At 36.0% G+C, this 21,012-nt stretch overlaps 1 protein-coding gene across 2 annotated transcripts in view; it reads right to left on the reverse strand.

The window, feature by feature from the left end:
- CPEB2 (cytoplasmic polyadenylation element binding protein 2) overlaps positions 1–21,012 on the reverse strand; it is a 50,847-nt gene that overhangs the window by 3,072 nt on the left and 26,763 nt on the right. The window contains exons 5-11 of one of the 2 annotated variants that reach the window (XM_053974867.1): positions 18,951–18,974; positions 15,310–15,480; positions 13,629–13,718; positions 7,825–7,943; positions 7,418–7,532; positions 5,439–5,620; positions 1–894 (exon numbers count right to left, since the gene is read on the reverse strand). The exon at positions 1–894 is cut by the window's left edge and continues 3,072 nt beyond it. In XM_053974867.1, coding sequence (XP_053830842.1) covers positions 667–894; positions 5,439–5,620; positions 7,418–7,532; positions 7,825–7,943; positions 13,629–13,718; positions 15,310–15,480; positions 18,951–18,974 — 929 coding nt within the window. In that variant the 3' untranslated portion in view covers positions 1–666. The remainder of the gene's footprint in view (positions 895–5,438; positions 5,621–7,417; positions 7,533–7,824; positions 7,944–13,628; positions 13,719–15,309; positions 15,481–18,950; positions 18,975–21,012) is intronic. The other variant, XM_053974869.1, reaches the window with a different exon arrangement.

A 21,012-nucleotide genomic window follows, 5' to 3' on the forward strand; every position in this document is an offset into this window, starting at 1 on the left:
TAATGCAGTGTGTCTTAAACGTTTCAATCCCGTATTAATAGGTGGCATTACACATAACACCTATATAGCAGCAAAGCTAATACAGCTTGTGATTAAAAATGTTTAAAAATAGCTAATAAATCAGATTATCTTGAGGTATTATTTCTTGCAAGTCAAAATGGAGAGCAAAAAATCAACCCTAATTTTTAGTTTATGTATACACTGAAAATAGCAACAACAATAAAAATAAGCTTTTGTAGCAGACATATTCCATCTTCACTATTTTGCTACCTTTGGTAAATTACTGGGGCAGATCTTGAAGTTAAAAACCCATGTTTAGAAATAAGTGCACGCTTCACCCACTAAATATAGCAGCAGACTGTATGCCCCTACGCAAAAACATTCTCATATCTAGTTTTAACTTTACATATAAAAATAACTTGGAGAAAATACAAAAAAACATTTTATTTTAACATGAAAATATCACAAAAATTAGTAAGCCTGAGATGTAGGGTTTTGGTGAAAAACAAGAGGCTTGTAGTGTTTTGGCTGCTGATAAAGATGCATGTATTGATAGCTGGGGTGAAAAGCAGAAGAATGCACTTATTTCTTCTGCATGTCAGTATCTTCAAACACAGTAAGCCACATGCACCCTTCTCTCCTTATGTAGATGCTGGTTCACCATGTTTAATTCCAGCGGAAGTGGATCTGACGTGGGCGGTCAGCCCCCTCCTTTACCAATGGCTTATGGAATTCACGTCCTGCACGAGAGTGGATATTTGCCCAACAAAACTCACAGTAATACTGCAGGCAAGTGACATTGGCACAAAAGAAAGGAGCAAACTTCCCACCGCACCGCGCACCCTGGCACTCGTCACACATCTGGTCATCCAACACGTATGGCTTTACCTCCACCTGTTGGAGCGAAACAGAAACAATTCCCATTAATAACTGTTTCTACTTGAAGTTGTATGAAGGCATTCATTTTTCTCTGGTTTAAAAAAGAACCTCAAAAAATCCCCCAAAGTCTGCAGTCAGTTGTACTAACGCCTTTATATAACTGATCAGTTATTACTCATTGTCATTTATCACCTACAGACCCATCCATACTGCAGAACACCTCAAAGCAGATCTTTAGAAGTACAGTGTGCATATAATTAACTGCTACATCAGAAACTTCCCCTAATTTACCCTGGGAGAGAGTTCTTTGCAAATGATATTATGGACGTAGTATGGAAAAAACCAGTCACTCAAAGATCTCCTAACTGGACATTCACATGACAATTAATTCTACACGGTTTAGCAAAAAAAATAACTGAGCATATGAGAGTACCCTTTAACACAGAATTTTCTTTTTAAGTACAAGTGTCTCTGCATGTACTACATTTGTGTGCAAATTCAAAGTACTTTCTGCAAGCTGTAATGCAGATCTTTTAGCAGAGCTGTTCACCATAAATTCACTCCCTATTTTTAAAATATGGTCAAATTTGGCACTACCAATTTTGGTAATCTATTACTTTCTCTTTCTGTGGCTTTGAACTGTACAGGAATTTGTATTCAATACAATTCTGAAAATATTTTTTTAAAGATCTTTTTGCAAGTCTACAGACAGCTACAAACACCTGTCTTACACAGCTTCTCTCTCCCTAACTCATCTGACTGCCAGAGTGGAAAAGTGGCAGAAGTCCAGTGGTAAATATGCATTATGTCTTTGCATAACTGTACTGTGACAGACTGCGATCAGACGGGAAGAAATACTTCATAATAAAACAAAAAATGAGTTGATGCAGTCATTAAGGAATGTATTGTTGTGTTCCACATTTTCCTCACTGCTGCATAAGAGTTTTATCCTTGGATACTAATACCTCAGAAGATTGCTACATATAGACATTGATTGTATGCTCTATACTCAGACAGAATATGCCTGAAATACTAAGAACTTTAAAATGATATTTTTTTTTCAGTGTATTTCCAGAGGAAAAAATTTACACATCCAGCTCCCTGCCCTGACGTTTTACAGCTGAATAGGCTTCATGTTCTTAGCTTCAGAAGTAGAGGCCATCCTAGAAATGTCAGAGTAAGTGTCTTCCAGTAATCTATATTCAGTACGAGCTCTACTTATTTCACTACAATGACCTGCCTTATCACCAATTACACTCAAACTTTGCAATAAACAGGTACCTTATGCAGTAACTGTGTTCGTGGCTCAGAATTACTGAAAGCATGAAGCAGCATTTATTTCAAGCTTCAGTGCACTAATGCACCAAGATCAGTACGAAGATAATTTCAAAAATATTAGAGAAGCACTTCGGGGAATGGAAATATTACATGACGTGGATGCAGACTGCTGGCATATGAAAGTTAACAGTATTTTAATGAATTGTTTGGAGTTGAAGCTCCAAAGAAATGTTTGGAGCTGAGCTTTCATACATGATAAAACAGGATGAGGAGTACTTTGCTGAAGAAAAACATCTGTTAGACAAACTAAATATACCTACACATCAAAAGAAGTGGAGAGAAGCTAAAGAGAACTTAGTTAAGGAAGAAGTTAAGATCACAGACAAAGTGCCACAGTCACTTGACAAACAAAGATTTCCAATTAAGGTCAGAAAAGGTATGTGCAAAAAAATGCTATAAATACTTTGAACTGAAATTCAGAAGGATAAACAGGTGAACTGCAAAATTTAGCAATTGAAAAATACTTCTACACAGACAAAACTGGTTATGAAAAGAATGTGAAAGGACAGCAGACCGACAGAAACTGGATATAACTGGCATGGAAAGGCAATGCTGAGGTAAAGCGCAGAATAGGCTCTGCCTCGAGGACTTCAGTGAGATACAGACTGTATTACCTTCCTGGCCAACATACACAAACACCTCAGGAGAAGGCAGTACTGGAAGTAGAACTATCTTCCTAATTTACCAGTGGTTTATAGATTTATACTCACTGCTTGCTCATGTATTAATCAGCAGTAATACTGATTTCAGAGTATTTTCAGAGCCTGAAAAGGCATTAGTGTAAAAGCGCCGTGGAGGTAAAGAACTATTTCTGAAAATAGCCTTTTTCATACTTTCAGCTAAGATTCAAGATGTTCCTAAAATGATGCTCTTTTCTATGACTCTTCAGTAATGCAAATAACTGGGTGGTAATAAATATATGTAATTATATAAATAAGGATTGATCTTATGGTTTAATTAAAGAAGATGATTTTAAAAGTATAGATTAACTCTCCTCTCAGGTAAACAAAGAAGTTCATGAACCCTCCCCATCATTGGAGTTAAAGACAAGTTTATTAACATAGTTAAGATTTGGGACTGACATACTTTGCCAGTGGAACACCTCAGGAGTAGCACACATTTTTTAAAATAAGAAAAAAATGAGGATGGTAATAAAAATGTGGAAATTCCAAATTTAAGAGAACACTTGAGTCAAGAGATAAATTTTTCAAGTGTTAGAAAAGCAACACTAAAGAAAGAACATAGATGATTTCAAAAAAGGAACTTTAAGAATTCAGGTATTTAAAGAGAAAACCTAGATCTTCCTGCCTTTCCCCCTCAACATCTCCAACCCATGAACAGCTATCTCCAGATTCTAACTATGCTTGGTGGGGGTTATTTGGATTGTTTTTGTTCTTGTTTGCATTTTGGGTTTTTTTTTGGTAATTTGTTATTAAAGAAATAACTGAGTACCGTTTTTATAAATTAAGTTTTAATGGATACAAGTCAAATACTGTGCTTCTCACATACAGCATTTGCAGTAGATTTTGTGTTGGTTTTTATTTTCCCCCAAGCTCCAAGAGCCCTTCAGTGTTCCAGCACCCATTAAGAACCTACATCCTTTTCTCTGCAAACAGCAAGCATTGTCATTTCAAATGCCTGCTTGGCATCCAAAGAGCCCTTAAGATTCTGGTGACCTATCATAAAAAAACAAAAAACAGCAAAACATATGTGCAACTGCAGCCTTCAAAGTCAGGATCGTGCCTTCTCTTACAAGATGGTACTGCCAGTCTACCATACAGCTCTCTACTGCAAAGGACACACTTCCCATGGGAAGAGGAAGACCAAGATAAAAGTTCCTCATGGTTTTACAAGGTACAAGTCCATGTCTCCCACTTTTGAGGGAGACATAATCTGGATTGGAATCAACTTCATATCTCAATTCTCAAGTCAGGTGACTTCACAGACAAATGCCCATTAGCCAGTTCCTCAAAGAAACTTAGTAATATTCAATTCTGAAGCTAAATGACTCATTTGGCATTTCTTTGGAGGAAATTCTGGATTCTGGTTGTTACTCCCATTTTGTCCAAATATTCAAACGCAAGATGATTAAGTTTTATATCCCCTCACCCAATCCCTGTGTAGGCCATTTTTTTCTGTTACTTAAGTATCCAAAAAGCAGTTATAAGTCAGGACAGCTACAAGTCACAAGGATAGCAATCCCATGACCAAAATGTAGTCATCACATCTAATTTGAAGCATAGATGACTCCCCACAATCGCACCTACTCATCCTCTGGGAAGGACCATGTCTGGGGATTTCAGCTTATAAGGCAAGTGATATTTGAGACACATACATAAAGCTGAATTACTCTATTTGAAAGGAGAGAAGCACATGCTGCCTCCCTAGAGCAGACTTCTGTTAACTGTACTACTTTCTTTTTTTTTTTCTTTTTCCTGTGTCTTTGATCTGTAGAGGAGACTGGACCTTGAACTACTTTACTTACTTGACCGTTCTTCACGCAAGACCATAGTTTTTTTTTTTTAAAGAACACTATTAATGCCAGACTATCTTTGCAGCTCTTGACATCAAAACTAGTGACCCTTAAAACTGATATAATTTAGATGTCAGTTTTCTTTGCTACTCTCATACTTCTAATTAGGAGTTAAGAAGTTCACTAGTCTTCTTATTATAAGTTAGTTTTACTTTTCCTAGGAAAAAACATCTGTAAGAAATACAAATATGCATTGGTAAGTACTAAGAAGACTTTCAAACAGAAAAAATAAAGACCTTTTGTATTTTAGGTGTTGAGCCTGACCAGCTTTCTGAACACTGACAATTATGGCTGAAATTAAGGGCAGTTGTACGTATCAAGCTAATCTGAAGCCAATGAACACTAGAGTTTTTTATGAATGACAGAGGAATTATCACAGTATTTGGTTTCATTAGAACATGTGAGAGAAAGAGATTTTCAAGCCTTTTGCCTGTACACAACAAAACAAGGAACTCCAGAATGGGAAGAACATAAGGTCCAACATATGTCAAAGGAACAAACTGCTGCTCTGTGGAAACATGTTGTTCGTTTGGGGGCATTCAGGCATACTCCTGAAAGTAGTGGAGTTACATGGATGCTAAAAAAAATATTGAAGCTGGCTTGAAAGTAAATCACATGCAATGCTACCACACTCTGAGAAGTTTCTTTACAGAGCAAAACTCTTTTTTTAAATTTCTGTGTAACTTACTCGTTTATCAATATCGCCATGCTGAAGTTGAACAAACCGAGCACTGATGGCAGCAATGTAACTCTGCTGATTGGAAAAAGCAACACGTCCAGCACCTTTTGGGTATTTCAGCTCAGGGTCAGTGTCAATTCCTGCGTAACAAACTCCCCCGTAGAGACGGTCCATGATCATAGCCAATTCCACTATTAAGAAACAAAACAGCATTTATTCAAACTATTCTCACACTCATGTAACTTAGTACACTCATATCTAAAAATACTAGAAAAGTTAATTTTAATCATCAATTTTGCAAGAGCCAATGAAACAGTAATAACAAGATTAAAAATATTAAAGAAATAATATTAAATAAGCTATTCATGACATAGCAGACAGATCTTTCACATGGTGGGTACATATATCCAAGGAACAATAGAATTGTATGTTCTCAATAACATGGAACTAGGATTCCAGGGCAGTTTTCTTCAGAGGATTACAGCAAAAGAGTTTTTGGGCAGGCATTGGAACATAAGCTGTATAAAATACATCTTCATGCCACAAATTCTTGGTACATGTTCTCTGGCTGTCCTAATGCAACATCCTACTTGAATTTAAAGATGTAGTTAGTATTTTTTCATCAGCCACACAGAACTTGATTATCTCTACAGTGCTATACTTACCATAGACAGAAGTTCAGAGAAACAAAAATTTCAAATTTTACAGATCAAGTACCTTGGCAATCATCTGACTGCCAGGTTATACTGAATTCAGTTGCAATTCACTGGGGTGGAAAACACTGATTTTTCAGAATTAGTATCCTCTGTATTAGGATATAGAGGTGTCAGCAGTCCTTGATGTTCAACAGCTGTTTGAAGAGTCTCCTTAAGTTTTACTTTTGTGAAGTCATTATTCTTATTTCACAGTGCCATAAAAGTTTCATTTTCACATATACAGGGCATTTGCGAGCTGAGCATAAGAATGCATCCATTAAATTTATCACAGACATTCAGCACAGTAATATGGAGCACTGGACTGAATTTAAAGAAAAATTAATCTGTATTTGGAACATACTGTGTTTACACTCATTTACAGAGCTTTTATTACAGTCAAAAGTAGAGTCTTAAAAGTAAAATACCAAAAAAGCTTGAGCATTGCAGGTCCAAGATAGAAAAATTTAAGATCCTTTCTATCTCAATTTTTTCTCAGTTTTCTTACATCTTTCATCTAAAAGTTCATCTTGCTCTAAGAATAAAATTCATTACTAGCTATGAAAGACTAATGAAATCCAGAAGCCATTCTAATAACAAAGGGAATTTGAACCATTGTATGGTATGCTTCTACTTCCAGGATTCATTGCAACCTACTTACTAAAAGGCCACCTAAAACATTGTAAAAAGCTACTGCAGACAATCTGAAAAAGCAGACTATCCAGGCTCTACATCAACCATTCCACAGCTACAGAAACATTTATTTTTTCCTTCACATCTCTGGCAAGAGTCTAGAAAGAGTCCTGCAATCTCATATAATGTTGTGCCATAAAAGACTCTGCTAGCTCTCTGAATTTCTTCCTTTTTCCTCTATGCCTACTTGTTCAAGTACTCTGTCAGTGGTGTTTGTGCGCATACTCTGATAGCAGCAGAAGAGTAGCTAGTGCACAATGACAAGCAGGTACAAATACCACTCCATAGTCATGGAGCAGGGCAGAGATGCATTACTTTAAAACCAAACTCTTTGTTTTATGCCTCTTGTGACACAGCTTATACTACAGCTATAGAGAGCTAACACTTTCCAGCAAATCTCAACGATGAATTGTGATTTATGGCCAAACCTAGAGAGTAGAAAAATTTAAGAATACATGAATATTGTACTGCAGTTAAAACTACCAAGACTGTTCAATTTATATAAATCTATATCTATCCATACATAGCTACAAAATATTAATCATAGTACAAATTATTTCTAATAATTTCTTACTTTAAAAAATTGCCACAGATTCTACTCACCAGCTCTTAATGGTCTAGGGACTCCTCCAACAAAAATTGTTTTCCGAGGATCAAGTGGCTGCGAACCATCCATCACAAAGTCACTATCACTTAGATTCCAGGGACGGATCTGAACCTATTAAATTGGGAAAGAAAATAGTATCCTACTTTAAGTTTCACTAGAATGTGGAAATATGTTCATCATTCTACATAAATTGTCAGTCATAACCTCATTAGTGTAGCATCTCTAGTTGCTTTGTTTTAATGCAATTAATTCAAAATACTACAATTTTAAAACAATCCAAGTGTTCCAGATGTTGAGCTCTGCCAACAGAAGTTTACTTTTGATTTTTTTCATCTTCATGGTTTCCAATGCTGCTTTAGACAGATGGTAGACATAGCCTGCAAGCCATTGACTGTGTACTTACTGGCTTGTCCTTGATAGTGGGGCTGGAAACACACAGATAGAGCTTTCCATCTTCTTCAATGCAGGCATCAATCAGGGCCTGTACAGAACTCTCTTCTTGGAACAGGAGGAATGCATAACCTGGAAAAAAAAAAACCAAACAAATTGATTGATTTTCTCTTATCTTTATTTTACAGAATCATCTTTGCCACTCATTTTTCCATACAAAAGAAAGTCAACCAATTCTTTTGTATTAGTCATCTTCTTTAACTATGTACTATGGTTGCCATAATTAACAGAACTTCCATCTGTAAAGTAATTGTCAGATGAGACTAATAACCAAATAAAAGCAAACATGTCTGCTCTATCATGCACTGTAAGTCTAGGCTAAACATCATTCATTGGCTGCAATAGACATTACACAATGAAAATCCGACTTGGCACAAAGGACTAATCTCTATTCTGGAGATTAGACAGTTTTATTACATAAGTGACCCAGCAAACCTTTCAAACACTACAAAAAAAATTAAAATGTTTATTTAAATGTTTATTTAATGCTACATAAAACCAAACAGACAAGCAAAGAACCTGACACATTACTTTCACACTTACAGTATGAGATACACTAGATTTGTTACTTTACAAATAACCCAATAGCATAATTAGGGTTGTATACTAAAACAAACTTTAAAGGGACCATAACTCACATTTCTTTCTGAGATTACTACCAAGTTTAGAATTTTCACACGAAGTTATGTTTTATGACTTTGATGGAGAAGTAAATGCTGAAGCAGCTGCTCTAGAGAGGGCCTGGGAAAAGGAATAATGGATGCTTTACCAAGCCTTTTGGAAATCTTGCTGTATTTCTGAGAGAAGCTAATTAAACAGCAGCCACTTCTTACTGCAAACAGACACTGTAGGTCATCAAGGTAAAGGTGGCAGGGTGTATCTTGAAGACCATTAAAGAATCAGTGCATTAACAGTGTAATATTTAAGAATGCACAACTGATTTTAGACATGTGGGAACAAGAAGAGGATTTTAAGAAAAAGCTGTAAGGTCTATACTGGTCCTTCCAATAAGTTGTACCTTATTTCTTACCCCTGATACCACAGTCCCATCACAGCTACATAAAAAGGGACACACAACAGGATTTTATATATTCTATATTTTTATCTTATTTCGTTTCATAACAAATATGTCATAGGGAATCTTTGGACTTGGGCTGAAGCATTTTCTTGTAAAGTCTATTCTTCACAGCTGAACTGTAATTTTTTAATGATGACCTGTTTAACTTAAGTTTAATCAGCAATAATTTAGATTCAAAATCTGTTTTAATGGGAATATATTACAGTATTTATCACAGAATTTAAAAACCATGTATTACTGATGCAAAACAGTGAATGAGAGCATGTGCCAACTGGCATGGGTGAGATAAGTTCCGTGTAACCGTCCTTACTTGGTCAGAAGGACACACACATTCCAGTTTGAATGGAGAGCCCAGTACAAGAATGATGGGAGCGCAAAAACTTGATTAATCAAAGAGTTAATTGCACATGATACTGTCTAAGGAATCAGACATACAAAGATTCTCCAGATACTGATTTTTCATCAGTTTTTCTCCTAATGCAGTTCAAAGGTACTGCCATATAACTCCAGATATACAAGGTTGATTAAGTGCCTCCATATAATCTATGTATGCAGCTATTAATATGCTTAACTGCAGCAACTTGCAAAAAGATAGAAAATACAAGTACAAGAACTCAAGGAGTGATAAAGATTATTAGAGATGTCACAGAATATTCTCAGTTGGATGGGACACAAAGATCTCAGAGTCCATCTCTTAAGTGAATGGCCCATACAGGGACGGAATCCACAACTTGGATTATGATTAGCACCATGCTCTAAACAATTGAGCTAATCTGAAGGTCACTTCATAGTACCACTCCTGACATGGAAAAGAAAGCAATAGAGAAAACACACATTAATACTGTCTTCTCAACCTCATCTGAAAAACATGTACTCATGTCTTGGTATATCCCACTTAATTAAAAGCCTCAGAAAGCCTTGTGTCATGAGCTCAGCTGTACTATTCCCCTCTGAAGACAAAGTTAGAGTATAGACTGTACCATCAAACTGGTCTGTCTGTAGTTTTTCTACACAGCTCTAGACCTTCAATGATTTCCAATGCTCACTAAAGAGATGGACTGGTGAGCACTGGAACAGAAAGCACATCAGGTAAGTTTGAAAAGCTGAGATGATTGAAGAGTCCTACCAAAATAAAACTTTTCATGGTATTCTTTAAAACTTTTAACTTGGTATTCATTATTTAAAGAACAAATGAAAAGCAAAGCATTCTGGACTAGATTCATGCTAACATGATTTTCTTAGCAAGGACAAAAATTCTTTATTTCACAGTAATATGAAAGTTTACCAGAGGGAAAAAATATGCGTCTTGTTATGCATATTTTGTGTAGAAATCAGAGAGCAGCTTTAAGTTTTATCAACCTCCAGCTAATTCCTGTCATTAATGGCTTAGAGGAGTCAAGAAAATCAGTGCAAGCCAGCATGGCACTGCCCATGTACTGCCATGGCAGTGACTGCAGTGGTATTTTGTACTGGGGCTGATTGCTCCACTGCTCCACTGTCCTGACAGACTCTCCATAGTCTGAGGGCACTAAATGGCCTCAGTATAGTGCAATTCTTAACTAGAGACTGCTGCACCTTAACTTAAATCAGAAAGAATCAGTCCAAGCTGAAGGTTAATACAGACAATGGATCTACACAGCCCATCTTTCAGTTTTTCATTTAGTCATCTTTGATGGAGAATAAACTCCAAAACACATGTGAGGTGAAAAAATGTGGTGCTGCACTATATTTGTGAGACCCATGTATCTAGTCTTTTAGATATCCTCAGTCTGGGTAAATGAATCAAGTTCAATGTGCTTATGTTACAGTGACCTGAATTGCCCTCTATACTTCACTGGCTGTACTGGCCAGATTCACATTGATTAAAGGAAGCTTAGACACTAATTACACATGAAGATACCTACAGTTACTTGCCTGAATCCCAAGTTTGATCAAAGTAGCAGGTAACAAGTTCAACAGAACTTGTATGGACCTGGGGTTTTGCCTCTGAAACTAGAAGCAGAACACTTCCAACTTGAGTTTTCCAGCTAGTCAGTGCTGAGTTAGCAATTGGGAACCTTGAAGAAAGAACTTACTGCACAACTGTTGTCATACAAGGCAGCAGAAACAACCAGTTAGAATAAGGCTGGGCACACTGTCCTGTTTAAATCAGATTATCCTCTGAGACAGACTATAAATAGTACAGAGGTCACAAACAACTGGACATATTTTGGAAAGCATTTTCTGAATTTCCATCTTTATGGCACCATTTCTTTCTGAGCTTCATTCTCAGAAGGAGGAGTCCTCAACCCAGCAAGTTATTTTCGACATGTGTATTGTTTCACAACTAAGTGTATTTGCCAACTACGTAATAACATGAGTTATGATAAACAGTGACAAGTCAGAAAGGAAGGAATTCTGCATCACAGTTGGCAGATCACTGTTACAGCCTTTGTACTTTGAGCTCAACTGAGGGTCTTTTTCAGAACAGAGCTTCCTTGTAGGATCAGTGTAAAGTTGTAAAAATTCCTGTTATGTTTCTATCTAATTTTGTGGTGAACCGACACAAAATGTAATTAGTTAAGAACAAGCAGTTGGTGTTTCTCAGGAGGCAGCCAGCCTTGATGGATCAGGACACTTTCTGAATTTCTTTCAGCAAGGAAACGCTTATTATGAACTTGGCCTTCCCTCAGGACCTTCTGTAAGCAGAGAGCTTGGAAGGAAGCACAGCCTGGAAAACTTAACAGTAATAAAAAAAACCCAGAAACCAAAACAGGCTCCATCTCTTCACCACAGAGAAGACTTACATTAATTAGTCCAGAATGGCCTAATTCTTTGGAAAGCAATACTATAACAAATCTCTACTGAAACTGAACAAAGAAAAATATAGACACTGAATTAATTTCGTACAGGGTGAGAGTTTAGAAAATGGAGACTGAAAATAATAAAAAAACATTAATTCTCTGAACTAATATAGTATGTATTTCTCAACTGGTAATTACTGATTGATCTCAAAGCTTTATTTTGCCTATCCTTTGCCATTTCAGACATCTTATTAATATATGTATACATGGTTCTTGTCTGTTCACACAAGTAATACCAATGATAGACAATTTTTAATTAAATTCTTCTACAAAATAATTATGGGTCATATGTATTGCACTGAACAAAAGAGATATGTACATAGTAACACTCAGCAGTTGTATGTTTCCAGAGTATTTACAAAGAGAAATCAACACTATATTTTAAATGTGTTAGGCTACATACAAAAAATACTGAATAATGCAGCAAACTAAAAATTAGGCTGAAGTGTTAAGATAGAACATTAAATCCTTTTATTTTTCAAGTAAGGTTCAGTAAATCATGGGAAATCAACTTAGCACTTAGGTTGCAAATGTTTCCTGAATTAATTAGATCAATGCACTGAAGTTCTTCTATTTGTATTCTCTGCCTTTAAGAAGCTCTACTTACAACACAGTTTGGGTTTTTTTTTCTTACTGCAGTAATTATAAACAACCCAACTACATGAAAAACCTTTATCAAATAAGGACCTCTGAAAATACATCCTTAAGATGTTCAGATGCTGAGATAGGACTATCTCCTTGGAAATTAATGACATTCCTTTCAGGTAAGAATATATTAGATCTTATGTCTTCTATATATTCATCACAGACTCTGTGAGATGCATCTTCTTCAAAGAGTTCCTTGGGAATTTCTCTTGGTAATTTATGAAGAGAGATGCAGTCTAAGATAATCAAATTTAACTTGACAATAGCTTTGTGGGCTGGGCTGACAATCAAAAGAGCCAAAGTCTCTTTGTTTGTCTTAGAATTTCCATGTAGCATTCATAAATGCTATTCAAATGCTTTCAATTCCATTTCCCACTCTTTAGAGGGCCCATTGGGGATAATAATCCTGTCTTTTCCCCAGCACAGATGCACAGATAAATAAAGAATCAGTATACAAAAAAACTACACCAACATTTGTCGCTTCCACAGAAGGAATAAATTGCTGCATTCTCTACAAAATCAATAATTTCTGCATTCCTTTCATGTCTAGATCACACTTCTGCATTTATTTTATATGTAACAATACATGGCTGTACATGTACAGAAATATCCTACGTGACTTAACTACTTGATCTACAGAATGGTTTTCCCAACACTCTGTAAGTAATAGGAAAAAATCTAGTAAAATCTAGTAATAGTAAAAAATCTAATCTAACAGCAACACTAGAAATGTTTTTTTTTTTTAAATAAAAATCAATATTTAACCATTTAACAAAAAGATTAGAGCTTTAACAGGTAGTTCACATCCTAGTGAAAGCTGCATATTTGATTATCTTGACCAGATAAGCAAATGCATCCTTCTGCATCCTGCCTTTAATTTCCTAGGAAAATATTTGTCTAAGATTTTGTCTCAAAAAAATTGATCAAATCTCAGTTTTGGAAAATAGACAGAAATACAAATACAGAAGTGATAATCAATGGTGCATACAACTATAGAGTGTTGACCTGATCAGGCTCAGTAACAAAACAACAGGTTTTAGACTCAGTATGTAAAGGAACCACACCTGGACCTGCACTGAAACAGATTTAACTGTTCACAGGGCCTCTACATTATACCCTTTGGAAGAAGATGAGACAGTTTCCCAGAGCAAGATTTGCACTCAGTAAAGGTCAAAACCTTCTAACTCTTACCTTTTGGTGGAAAATAGGATTTGCTCTCTGCTTTGTGAGGCCAGTCTACTACCAAGGGCCCAAATCGTCTGAAGCTGGCAGTAATTTCATCTAAAAAAATGTAAAACAGTTGCGATTAAAGGAAATTACATAACTTAATGAAAAAATACTATCAAGCAAAGACCTTTGCTTCTAGCAAAGGTGGACATTTAATGGGAAGAAAAACAAAACAAAATTTACAAGTTCCATAAACAAAAGACTTAAATAGATGCATCTTCCAGAGTGTTGATATTTATACAACGCATTTCTGGTGATTTTCATCGTACATTGATTTTTATTGCTTAAAACCAGTAGCATTTCAGAAGCATATGGGCAACTAAAGCTATTTGTGAAAACTTGTGTGGTACTTCCTTAAATTCAAATCAGAATCTGGTTTGAATGGAATCAAATAAATTTACTGTTTAGTAATGTACAGTTCAGAGCTTTGTAAGTAGATATTTATATACCAAGTAACACCACAATTAACATGCTAGCCGTTTCCTATATATAGGAAATATGTACAGGATATCTGCCCTATAGCAGACATTTTGCATGTATCAGAGACAGAAATTTAAAATTGTCTATTTAGAGGTGCTTCCAACAACCATGAACAGCCTTGTTGCAAGATCTACTATGCCCCTTGCACAACTTCCTGAGATTTTCTATCCCAGACACACCTACATGTCAGTGACTGGAAAAGCCTTGGCCGTGGGTTAAAAATACTCTAAACTATATAAAAGCAGCAACTCAAATACAAGTATGATCAATATCTTTCAGTTATATCCTGCCATCATCATATAAATAGGGAGGAAAGAAATAAAATGTATTTCCATGTGGTTTTATTTACCATTAGTATTACAGGCAACTGTGCTGAAGCTTATCAAAACAAATCCCTTAGTAGATTATAGGAGGCATCTCAATGAAAATGGAACCAAAACCTGGTCTTTCCACGTCTGAAAGTTAATTATATGCAGTCATCATATTTGGTTTGCATGTTATTCTAGATTACCATGAACTGCCTAACAGGACTTCCATTTACATTAGAAAGTTAACATGCAATTTACATTTATCTGCACAGGAGAAACCTCATATTAAACAGCACAATTACTTCAAATCACCACTGGTGTACAAAGCAATTTCAACTGGCTAACAATCTGAGTTTCTGTAGTACAGTCCCTGTTCAACGCATCAAGAGTGCTCTGCTGCCTGACCTTGCTCTGCCTAAGTTTCTCTATTTCTCATCAGGAATAATATTAACCTTTCTGTATCACTGCTGAGATCATCAGGTAATAGTAAAATAGAATATGAAATTAATTCATGAATGGAAATTTCCTATGACTACAGAATCAAGCGGGCACAGATAGAGGAGGGCTAAGATGTATTTGAAAGGAATATGCAAGATAAGCAGGAGCATGCACTCCAGGCATTATATGCAACTCTAATCTGCAAGTGCAGAATCAGAAACAACTGCACCATCCTAAAACCAAAAAAGATGATACTAAGCTCAACATACCCATCAACTTACAAAAAGAACAAATAGTTACAGCCTTTTACACAGCATTATTTTGCTGAGTGGCTCATTTTTACTACTTAAGTCAGGTTTTCATGACCTGTTTTTGTTTCTCCCTCTAAACATACTGTGCTCAGTTTCCAGGCTGCTCACCTTCATCAATATCCGGTGGAAGACCTCCAACGAACACTTTCCGAGAAAAACGCTCAATTCTTTCTCCGTTCTGATGAGCTGAATAGCAGGTAGGGGAATTCAAGACTCCAACTTGATCACTGTGACCATCATCCAGCAAGCCATCATCTATTGGGAAGAGGGAAGAACGGCCTTAAAAAGAAAAGATAATAATGTACATTAAAATAATTATGTGGCAGTACATGGTTTTGTAATTTTAGGGAATGGGGAATAGCAGTCTGGAGAGTCAAAATGAAAACAACAAGATATTAGAAAAGTTGACATTAGTTCAAAGAAAAATTAGGAGAATGAAAAAATGTGTTAAACTTCAAAATGGAATTTCAAGATTGTAAGCTGACATCACTCTAAGTGTAATACTTCATGTTACATTATATGGTAGTTGCTCTGCTGCATCCAGTAGATAAGTGGTAATTTTGTTTTAATTAAAGGGCCTTATTTATGAAAAGAAAAATATTACAGATTGCTTAAGTGAGTTTTGTTAATCTGCCTTTGGTTTAGATTCAAGGTAAACTGGTAACTTCCTCCGCCTGAATGACTACAGTGTGTCTAAACCCCTTACATTTTAATTGAAAAGGGAAACAGAAACATCATGAACGCAACAAGTTTCAAACATGTATTTCTAAAGGTATCGGATACTGCTAACGTAAGAATATACTCAATTTCTAAGAATGCAAAAGAGAATTTTAGTAAATGTGTAAAATGTAACACCTGAAAAATGAGTCACAATGCAGATTTAGCCTTCTTACTCTCAATTTACTACAGTTTTGAAGGGAAGCCTTGTGATGATTCCTAACATGCAGTAATCTCCAGTGAGTTTACTGTTACCCTGAAAAACGTGTAAAATCTGAGAAGTTCACAGGATGGCTTTGCAAATGCAATCTGACCCAAGCAGACATTTAGAGTGCAGAGGGAAGTAAAATTATGGTAATTCTGTCCCACATATTTCTTCCCCATTTCATAGTTACAAATTTTGTAGAACACCAAACAAAAAAAAATTCAGAAGGTCAGGATATTTATCTTGGCATATTCAATCTTTTATCGGTTTAGTCAGCAACATTAACATTACTATTTCAAATTCAGAAGTCAGTCTTTTAACTGCAAAAAACCCCAAAAGAAAGACTTTGTGAAGCAAAACAAATAATCCACATCGCCATTTCTTCTGAAATGCCATTTTCTGTGTTTATCACTCATTTAGAAAATAATCATTAATTAATTCAACTGCTTTCCCTAAAAGAAAGCCAAATCAAAAAACAACCTAGCACATTTTTGGGAAGAAAGCTAGTTTTTCATTTTAAATAGACAACTTCTTCCAGATTCACCCACTGAAAACCCATAGTCAGGACCAGTAGGTCCCTGACAGCTCCACAGTACCTGGGCTGTGAGCAATACTGCAGTCTTTAATTCTCCATCTCAGGAGAGCATTAGCAGTAAAGCCTGGTAGGAATACCAGCAGATCCAGTGCTGACCAGCTAGGGGTGAGAGCAGTATGAAAGCCCTTAATTTCCAGAAGACCACCTAAAAATCAGGTGGTTAAAAGACAGCAAATAATATTATGACCAATGACTTATGCTACAGTAATGCCTATTGACACTGATGTGGTATCTCAACAAAGAAACTGAATGAAAGCATAGGATGATTTAAAACAACCAAATATCATGAAGTATCACAAGGAGCACAAAACTAAAAGTAGGACTGCAGCATTGTACCAAGTAACAAAGAATGCTAACTACATTATTTTTATGGTGGCATATCTGTGTCTTCAGCAGACATCCAACGGAGAGGAGTACAGCAAAACCAGAAAGCTATAGTAGGCTCCTCCTTTCCATTAGAATTGGTGATAGGCGTGTTTGAGAATGACTAGTGGGGAGCAAGAGATGGTTGGTCTCGTAAGGACACATTTAACAGGTCTGCAAGAGATCAGCAGAGTTGCCTGAGGAAGTGGAAGCATGTAGCTAGTCCTCAAGGGGACAGAAAAGTGAGTAAGCAATGGAGACACATAGCTAACATAGCTGGATGAAGCAGGCAAGAAGACTCCTCTTGTGTATCAACTATTTAGGCATGAGATGAGAAAGATTGAATCTATGACTGTAGCAGCTGGATACTATAGATATGAATTTTATTTATGAAGACAAGAATGATCAAATCTTCAAGATGTATATGAACGAGTGGTAAGATTTGGTTGTGCAACCAAAAAAGTCAGATGCAACGAATTTCTGAATTACTAAAGTGAATGATGGAGAAGATGGAGCTGTTACCGTAATGACAGCGACAGGAAGAAGTGCATAATGGAAGAAATAAGACTCATATTGCAGGAGCCTGCAGGTAACTGCAAATTGGAAATTTTAACACATTCCGCTAATATTGGAGAGTTATTCTCAATATCTTCAACCTAAAATTACTGTAATTTAGCTTGGTTTAAAAGAAGTGCTTCTTAGACAGTAAAACTTACAATATAGACAAGTATATAATGGGGAAAAACAGTCTTAGAATAACCCTCCGAATAATTTATTTTTACCCACAGACCCATGTTAAAATCTAAGAACAATGAGAATTGTTCTTTACAAATAAAACCAGCAGAACATGTTCTGAAGTGATACCAAAGAGCTCAGTTTTACTTTAATGTTGCCAAAAGCACTGTAGCTCCTCTGAGAGCTAAGGTGACATGAATGACAATGGATAAATACTTTCAGAGTAATATGGTCTGTGTGATTACTATTACTTTCTTCTCCATCCTTTTCACTTCTAAATGTCTCTCAGATAAAGAAAGCCAAGAGGTAATTTGCTTTTCCATTTCAACAGGCTTTTTCACATTTCTCCTGATGACTATGAATAAAAAGGACTAGCCCTTCTAACCACTTGTTTCTTTTTGTTTTATGACAGTAAAAAAATAAGCAGAATCTGGCATGAATTGTCAAAATTATTGTAACTAATTGTTACATCCATGATCTACAACATCATCCCTCTCTAGATTATGGTTACCAAGCACTAAGTTATGAACCAATGCAGAGACCAAGACAGGCACATGAACCAATGTGTATGTGGTGAATACCAGAAGCCACCAAAGATTTTGGTAGTTTGTTCTTGCATGTTTTACATGGTCTTTATAAGAATTTCACGTCACATCCTAGCAGTTAAAATGGTAGAGCTTCTTCAAGGTTAGTGAGCACATATTGGCCTATACTATGGAAATCTGTTTACTACTTCTAAGAGCAGTCTACTAGGTTTCTTGCTAAGTTTATGAAAGACTTTTTGCTTTTACTCAGTACACTACCGCTTCTACATAAGCAAAAGGAGTTAGAAGGACAACTAGCAAACTGTATACTTTTAAAGGGGGTGATGACTGCAAGTAATAGCCATTAGCATGAAAAAAATCATTATTAGATCTGCAGTTTTTAACTATTAAAGGATTTTCAATTCAGACTCTAAAAGAACAATGATCATAACAATCCAGACTGTACTCCTTCTTCCCTCACACCCTCCATCCTCCCCAAACTAAGATAACATGCAGATAAGCAATTACAATCAATAATCTGGATTAATTAATCATAATAATCAGTAAGAGATCTGAATTAATTGAACCGTAACAAACAGAAGTTAATTACCTCGTCTTCGCCCATAACTCCTCGCTGCATGCAAACAAAGGACAAATTGTAAAATGTCAAATAACTGTATCATGCCCACAAACTAAAATATTTAAGATACAAAGAACCATGTGGGTAAGTAGTAAGTAAAAAATCTGCATCTATACTTGGTACTGATAATTGTAGATGAGAATGCATTAAAGTCTCACATAAATACCATACTAATTTACTATTAAATTGATGTTAACACCAGCTGTAAGGAAAACGCTTTCAAATATTTCAATGTCTTTAAACTTGATCGTCACTTCATGTTAATTATGGACAAATTAATTATGGGAACTTTGCAATTCATCCTCAAAATGTGATTTGTATCTTACACAAGTGCCTAAATAACACACATATCGTATTGAAACTGAAAAAAAGAAAATACTACTGTAAAAAGCATGTAGCAAGTGTTAAATTAATCACAGACACATCCTGGTCCACATGGAACAGTTTGTACAGTCCTTTGCAGTGACAATGCAAATGCTGTAAGCCGTGACCTTCCTTTTTCATGAAAAGACCTAGCAGAAAATTAACCGCAAGGTTTTGTTTGAAACAAAAGATGCCTTGTACTAGCAAACGAAATCAGGGCACAAGTCACAAGAAATAGCATTGTATCAAAAACACTGCACAAAGGCAAAGCAACAATTTCGCACAGACTGCAAGTAAATCCAAGATTTTCCTAACTTTTGAGTTTTGCAAGGTTCTTAAAGAGATCATGCTTGCAGCTACAGTTCAGAAGACCATACTGATTGCTTCTCTGCCTGAAGGCTAAAAAACTAAAAATAGACAGATTACTAATACAGAAACTACTAAGCTTTGTGCAATTTCTTAGTTACATTTCCACAAAGTATTTTCTATTCCTGTTTAACAGACTCAGTATCTGCAGAAAAATTATTTTTATCATTACACAGTGGCATTAAGTATCCAAACAGATGTTACTATTAACCAAAAGATCATAGCAACATTTAGGAACAGACTGCTGTGTCTTGGCATTATTGTTTTGATTTTACGAGGCCTCTATACATACAATTCTCGTAAAAGCAACTGTTGTTCTGGGTCACTGAAATACATATAGACTCAAAATCACTGATTCATAAATGTCATTCATTGTTCCATTCTCATATTATGACATACTCATATCCTGGTACCTCCTATTTGATTAGGGGTTTTCAAAAATTTTATTAGATATAGTATTTTCCCCCTATGTTATCTTGATCCCTTCTGACTAGAAATTCAGTGGATTGCTTATGGAACTCTGAAAAATCTTTCTTGTTTTTTCTCCCTTAGAAAAGTTATTTTTACACAACAGTAATCATCTTTCTATCCAATTTGCACTGAACTTGCTTTCAGATTTATTCTCTCTCACCTAAAATATTTATTATTGAAGAGAATAGTTTTTGCTTAAAGGTTTTCAGATCCTTAAAATTTCTACTGGAAAGCCAAAACGGAAAAAAACACTTTCTGAAAGAGACCTGAGTATCTAAACAAGTGGAAACACTTTAATTCAGATTTCTGACATCAAAACAGAATCCACAAGACGGTGTATTCTTCTGTGTGATCAGCTCTCTCACTGAGCAGCAGGGGAGACTGATGCTGAGCTTCAGACATGTTTTCTCCCTGCAGCCAGGCCCTCAGAAGACACACAGTTCTGTGTCAGTGTTGCAGCATGTACAAATCTTCTGACTCCTGGCCAAAGCGACTCCCACATGGCATTAGCAGCAGCGTCACTGAGCCCTCGCCTAGCCCCCACATGTTTGGATTTTTTTTTTTTTTAATATACTCCATCCACAAATAAAACTAGAGTAAGCAGGGAAAATTTAAGTGCAGCCCTTCCACAGCAATGTCTGCAGTGCTGTGTTCTCTCTCAAAGGATAATACAGTGATGCATAATAATATTCATCTTTTGGCACAAGTGTCAGGATACTGCTTTTCTTCCACCCTTTCAGCCCACCAAACCAGCTCAGCTGTTTTCTTACATTTTCATAGTTAAGACAAGTTGATATGCAGAAAAATATATTGTTACGTAACAACTGAAGTT

This window comes from Vidua macroura, chromosome 4, assembly GCF_024509145.1.
Source record: "Vidua macroura isolate BioBank_ID:100142 chromosome 4, ASM2450914v1, whole genome shotgun sequence".
NCBI lineage: Eukaryota > Metazoa > Chordata > Aves > Passeriformes > Viduidae > Vidua > Vidua macroura.